The 6,942-nt window shown below is 39.2% G+C and overlaps 2 protein-coding genes across 2 annotated transcripts; both read right to left on the bottom strand.

Moving 5' to 3' along the window:
- Window positions 1-1,295: 1,295 nt before the first annotated feature.
- On the bottom strand, window positions 1,296-2,093 carry LOC145824027 (uncharacterized). Its single transcript, XM_082923607.1, has 2 exons — window positions 1,989-2,093; window positions 1,296-1,736 (listed from the first exon to the last, which is right to left on the bottom strand). The coding sequence occupies exons 1-2, from the start codon at window positions 2,091-2,093 to the stop codon at window positions 1,296-1,298; spliced, it is 546 nt and encodes a 181-aa protein (XP_082779733.1).
- A 3-nt stretch (window positions 2,094-2,096) lies between these two features.
- Window positions 2,097-2,726, bottom strand: LOC145824026 (uncharacterized). Its single transcript, XM_082923606.1, has one exon. The coding sequence runs from the start codon at window positions 2,724-2,726 to the stop codon at window positions 2,097-2,099; it is 630 nt and encodes a 209-aa protein (XP_082779732.1).
- Window positions 2,727-6,942: the final 4,216 nt, after the last annotated feature.

The raw sequence follows: 6,942 nt of genomic DNA, 5'->3' as shown, positions 1-6,942 counted from the left end.
TTGTGATGGGTCAGTTTCTATACCCCGTTTTGTCACTAAGAAGCCTAAAAACTTTCCTGTACCCACACTGAAAGCACACTTAGAAGCGTTCGAGAGCAATTTATGGTGCTTAAGGATTGCAAGCATTTTCGCTAGGTCAGAGAGGTGTTGGGACTCATCTTTCCTCTTCACCACCTTGTCATCAATATAGGCTTCCATAGTGCGGCCAAGAAGCGGAGCAAACATTTTGGTCACCATCCTTTGAAAAGTCACCTCGGCGTTCTTAAGACCGAATGGAATAACCTTATAATAATATATGCCTTTCGGCGTGGTGAAGAATGTGATCTCTCTGTCCAGCTCACGCATGGCGATTTGGTAGTAGCCGCGGTATGCATCAAGGAAGCTAAATCTCTGGTGACTAGCGATAAGATCCACCAGCTGGTCAATTCTTAGAAGCGGAAAACTGTCCTTCAGGCAGGTACGGTTGACCATCTTGTAATCGACACATACCCGCCATTTCTCATTTTTCTTTAGCACTACCATTGTATTAGAAATCTATCTAGGGTATTGCACTTCTTCAATTGCCCCAGCCTCCAGCAAGTTTCTGACCTCCTCCGCTACTACCTCGGCATGGTGCAAGGTCGAGTGTCGTGTTCTCTGTATGACTGGCCGAGCGTTGGGAAAGATATTCAACCGATAACAAATGAAGCTTGGGTCAACACCAGGCATATCATAAGGCGTCCATGCAAAGGCCTTAATGTTGGAGACCAAAGAGTTCACATAATCCAGCCGTTCAGTGCTAGTCAGAGATGATCCCAAGAGAAAGAATTTGTTCGGATCATTCTCATTGATGCGAACCTCCACCAAGTCTTCAGCTGATTTTCCCTCGGCTCTTCTTCTTACATCCTCCAGGACCTCTTTGCCTTCTGGCCCCTCTATCATCTGGACAAACCCTTTGGCAGCCTAGTTGTCGTTTACCACGACAAAGCATTGTTTGGACATCATTTGATCCCCCTAAACTTTTTCAATTTGTCCGGTTGGGGCGGGAAGCGCATGACCAGATGATAAGTGAAAGCTATAGCTTGCATGGCATGTAACTAACCCCTCCCCAAGATCAAATTGTATGTCGATGGGACCTTCAATACCCAAAACTCTACTTGCTTTGTTACTGTCCCCGCTCTGATCGGCCATTCCGACTGCGAGTTAAAGTCGACCAAATGAGACGTCGCGGGAGCCCAGTTCTTGTCCTCTAATTTCATTTGCTTGAATGCGTTGTAGTATATGATCTCGACCGAACTTCCCTGGTCGATCAAAATTCACTTGATGTCAAAATCCTGGGCATGAAACGTTACTACTAAGGCATCGTTGTGTGGAGTTTGAATTCTTTCCAAGTCCTTGCTCGAAAAGGTCATGATGTCTTTTATCTCGGTCTTTCCCTTCTTCACGACGGGCTGAACAAAGAGCACTTCCCTCGTGTGCTCCACCTTCTTAATCATCCCTCTAAGCTCGCATACCCGAGCTGGCTTAATGATTCTATGAATGACGTTGATAACTCCTTGAAGCGCTGCATCCAGGACGACTAGCCCATTTGGCTTGGCTTGCCCTTGTGGAGTGGCCCTTATACCTCTATCTATGTACTGGTTTAAGTGCCCTACTGCGACCAGTTCTTCCAAGTGATGCTTCAATGGCACGTAATCCTTCGTTCGGTGCCCCCTCTCTTCATAGAAAGTGCAACGGTATCTTGAGTTGAAGCCCCTCTACGCGTCCCCCAATTTTGCTAGCCATCGAACATATGGCTCGTCCCTAATCTCATTGAGGATATGATAAATTGGGATTTTGAAGACCGTTGTGATCCAGGTCCACACCTTCAACTTTCTCTTGGCATCTTCCTCTTCGTTGCGTGGGGCGTTAACTCGGTCATTCCAGCGGCCTCTATTTTCGTCATTACAGCCAGCTCCGCGGTGTTAGTCTCTTGCTCGATTATTGGGGCGGTTATCCTCCTACCTTACCAAATAAACCTTTCCTGCCACACGTTTGTCCGCCGTAACTGGATTTGCCTTCTCGATTGTTATAGCGATGGCGGCATCATCCTCAACTCGAATGTGTTCGTTCATCCGCTACATCAATGACTCCATGGTTGTGGGCTGGTGCATTGTAAGCGAGTCTCGTGGTCTATGTCCAACTGGTAAGCCTCCCTTGTATTGGGCGATTGCCAAATTAGTGGGGCGATCAAGGATTTCGTTGTAGGTCTCCCAATACTTGGTATTGTATGCCTTCAATGAACCACCAGACTCCATCTTGATACCTAAGAAGTGGTCAACCTCCTTCGGTGTTCGAGTATTGGTCTTGAATCTGGTGACGAAGGCTTCTGTTAGTTGCTGCCACCCCTTGAAACTTCCCTCCGAAAGCCTCTTGAACCACTTCAGGCCCAATTCTCCCAAACTTGCTGGGAATATGAGGCACATCAAGGCATCGTTACGCCTATGGCCTGCCATTACTTGTCGGTATTGACTAACGTGCATGTATGGATCCGTCTTGTCGTCGTACAGTGTGAAATTGGGTTGGTGGAATCCGGTAAAGAGAGGCGTGCTTTCAATCTCTGGAGACAGTGGGGTAGCAGTGAGTCTTGCCAAGTCCCTGTCCACCGATGTTGGAATCTCCATTCTAGGTGGTGACATGACCACTTCTACACTGCAGCGGATTCTGAGACTCAACATTTGCAGCGCCGGCACTCTTTGGGCCTCCATACGATGTGAGCGTTCTTCCAAGACGTCCCTCAGGTCCTCCGAACAAGTGGAGTAAGAGTATCTCGATGTCGTCGACGGACGCGAGGGACAGTAGCTGCTGTCGCGCGTGCGCAATCTTTCCATCGGTGGGTCAGAGTCACCAATGCCGTAGCTCCTGGTGATGGAGAGGGAGGGCGTCTCCCGTTTGTGCCGGCTGCTTGAGCGACGGGGTTGGGTGTGCTCATTGTGTTTCTTCACTCCAGCAACACCATTCCCTTTTATTTGTCACTTCAACGCCTCCATCTCAGCCGCTATCTTCCGAATGAGGGCGTCCTAGTCTCTGAGTTTGTACTCTAGGCGCTGAGCATGTGATTCTCCTCGCCTCCGACGCCCCTCAGGACTTTGAGAATGATCAGTGCTCCTCGCGCGTTTGTCTCGCACGCCTCTAGGTAGCCCTCTAGAGGAAGTCCCCAGGCCTGCCATTGTCGGAATGGCGGGAGGGCCATCTCGTCTCCAGATCGACTCTGGAGTGATGTCGTCGATAATGGACAACAGTGTTTTATCAATGTTCGCCATGAAAAACAGTCGAAAGAGCTTGTAGAACAAGGTTTGCCTATCAAAGAACTTCTCACAAACGGCATCAATTGTACGGGAGAGAAATATTCGCCTCGCTTCGTAGCTCCTTACTACCAAGCTCGTCTCACTCCATTAGAACTCCGTCGTATTGTAAACAAAACCAAGGTGAGCTACTCGGCGGGTGGGTTTGTCGAAAAACCCCCCCGACGGTCAAGTTAGCTTAAAGCGCTATAAAGAGAGAGAGTTCGAAGTTGCTTACCCCAACGTCTGCTTGCTCCTCCTTTTCAAGGCTGGCCATGCAACCTCAGAGATTGTGGGTGCACTACCTCTGCTGTCCTTCTCTGGGCAGGCGACTGTGCTCTCCTCTACATTTCTTACACGTGTAGAGACCAAAATCTCCAAACAATGTTTGTCGCGCCGCCAAACGGTATTGACACATATCAGGAATAGATTCCCCTCCTCTAATCATTGGTCCACATGGAATATTAAACCGAGCTATTACTTGGTGAAACATAAACATTACGTTGGACAGTTACTGCCGAACAAAACCACACCGGTTCACCAGAACCAACTAGATACGGGACTCACCGTTCGGCATCTCGGCCTCAGACAGCGATCTTATAGGCCATCTTAGTTCCCATATCTGTAGTCTGAACTGTCCATAGCTCGGCAATGTGACCTAACTCGGCCCCACTATACGCCCAGGCAAACTTATACGGCCCAACACCAGAATCTGTGCTAGCGTAGTCCAGCCCATTGTTCGGCACAAATCTCCCTCTCAAAGCCGATGAGGGTGAGAAGGTATGTCTTGTTTGATGACATCATTACTGTGATGGCCAAATCAAAATATTTCTAAATATTTTTGAATATTTTATGTTTGATTCTATAATATCAATTCGATTTTTCTTTTTTGGTTGATTTTTGGCTAATTTTGTAGTATGGTCGATGGATCTATGCAATTTGGAAAGATTTGGTTGAGATCTAACATAGTACTAGTCCGAGATATGAGATTTGAGATCTTCTTTGTGACTCTTGCTCTGTTTTGTTTTAGGAATCTAAATCTAATATTAGATTTTTCATGTTGTTATATTGATTAAAGCTTGATTTGATCGATCATCTAATTAACATCTTTTGTTGTTTTGTTACGATTTGTCATAGTAATTTGTATATCCTGGGTTAAAATCTATAATTTTAGTTTTTTATTTTTAATGTTTGTGTGGTTGGTTGTTTGTTCTTGTTTATTTGTACAAATTGACCTCTTTCTCTCACATCTCTCTATGTATGACAAATAGACCTTTTGTGATGCAGATCTGTTCAAAAAATGGCTCCAATCTGTTGAAAATGACATAGATACTTCAATAGATAGTATGGTTAAGAAATGTTGTTGTTATTGTTGTTGTCGTTGGTGGTGGTGGTGGTGGTGGTGGTAGTGGTGGTTGGTTGTTGATAATGAAACAGATTTCAACAGATAGAGATGAATATACTTTTTTTTTTTTTTTTTGGACTCTTAATGGCAACCTAAAGAAACAGATAGAAAATAATTTGAATGGATAAAAAAAAAAATCAACAAATAGTTTCAACAGATAAAAATTTTTGAACATGTAAATTTCAACATATAGATTTCATCTAGACAAATATTTGAACAGATAAGGGAAATATAAATTGAAAAGATCAAAAAAAATGAACAGATAGGGAAAATTTTGAGTATATAGAAGAAAAAAAAAAATTGAACAGGTAGAGAAGAAAATTGAACATATAGATATAAATTTGAATAGATTGTCAACAAAAAATTAACAAATAAAAAATATTCAACAAATAAATTAAGAGATAAAATTAAAAACAAAATATATTTCAAAACAAATAAAATGATTTTTTACTAAACTATTGCACGAATAATAGATCTCTCATCAATAAAAAAATATTTACTAACACTAATATTTTATACCCTCTTTAGATTAAATTTGCCACGAATTTTCTTTTTAATAAAAATGTCATAATTTATTGGATTAAAAATAATAAGGACGACAATAAGGAAATTATGTCAAAGGGTTGAGCACCTAACTACTTAAATTGGAAGTTAGTCAATCGTAACCATCCTATAGTTGAACTTCGGGGACCGCTGGGACCCATCCGTGAAATCATCGTGCATCAGATGCCATGATTTTCTTTATTTTTCTTTTTAACTTTTTTTTGACTTGGGAGCGCAAAGCCAAAAAAACCTGCACAGAATCTAACAGCAAGACAAGAATCTTCAAAGTTTATGGAGTAAGGAATTTTTTTTTTTTTTTTTTTTTTTTTTTTCATATGATAGAATATTAAAAGATTAATAAGTTTGATTAGAGCAAGGTAAATAGTAAAAGTTATAATTTAATAGTGAATAGTGTAAAAAAATTATAGGATAGTAATATTATTCCAACAGTAAAATTATTATTTTTTAGCTTAACTAATACTGGATCAACATCAACTGGACGACTTCCTAGAAGATCGGAAAAATTCTTAAATATTCTAAAATTTTGATTGAGGAAGGGAGGGAATAAGAATAAGATGAATAATATTTTTAGGCAATGTTATTATGCTCACAACTTTAGCTATAAGTAAAATTTGTGCTAAATTTAGCACAAGATATAGTAACGGTATAATTTAGCAACTCTGATAGTTCACAATAGATATGAAAAAAAAAAACAAAAAACTTTATCCTACTTTATAGGAATAGTAGCTCCAATAGCTCGCCGTTGAAATTGTTCTTATAATCAAATCTTGAATTTTTGACTTTATTATTGTCTCAGGAGACAACTATATAGATCACCAAGTCAAATGTCATGTCCCCACATATTAGAAATGCATTGTTTGGGAAGTGAATTTTGTTGTGAATTCTTAATTTTTTAATGAAAATTTAAAGTGAACAAAATTTAATATGTTTAGAAATTTTTTTTTTTTACCCCAAAAAAAATATGCAAAAAGTAAAGTAAAAGAGAAAAGAAATTGACTTTTTTTTTTTATAAGTTGAATTTTTATTTTTTAACTTTTTTTATTGACTTTTTAACTTTTTGATTAAATTAATCTCATTCCAAACGGACTCTGAGTAAGCGGTTTGGCCATGTACATGCGGTGTTTGCATTTGTATTTTATAGTTAAAATAATAAAATTTTTCATTTTATGTTGGTTTATCAAAAATAAAGACGCAAGTGTCACATATTCAATAATATAGAATATTCTTTTGAGACTATCAAATAACTTCTTTCGAGCACAACTTTAATATTTGGTTAATAAAAATAAAAATATTAGCACAAAATTGAATATTTTGTTGGCTTAAAAACTAAAATTGTTCATTTTTGTTAATTTTTTTTATTTAATGTAAGAGAGAAATTCATAAAAGATTTCAAGTGTTTATCTATAAAAACTTATAAAACATCCTATCAAAAAACAAAACAAAAAAAATAGAGAGCGAGGATGAGGTTGCTTTATAATTCTCTTCCTTTTTAATCCTTATTGCAAAATGTGTACTATTAATCATTTATTTTCTAATACTTAAAAACTCAAAATATAAATGTGTGTGTTTGGTTTAAGTTTTTTGAAAAATAAGCTTTTTATTTTTTGTGTTTTTTTTTTATTTTTAGTGAATATTTTTAAAATTTTGAGCATTTTTTTTACTTTTTTAAAT

This window comes from Camellia sinensis, chromosome 4, assembly GCF_055761805.1.
Source record: "Camellia sinensis isolate YWXY chromosome 4, ASM5576180v1, whole genome shotgun sequence".
In the NCBI taxonomy this organism is placed as follows: domain Eukaryota; kingdom Viridiplantae; phylum Streptophyta; class Magnoliopsida; order Ericales; family Theaceae; genus Camellia; species Camellia sinensis.
The sequence above is the reverse complement of the archived record's forward strand: the minus strand, read 5'-3'. Positions and strand labels throughout refer to the sequence as shown.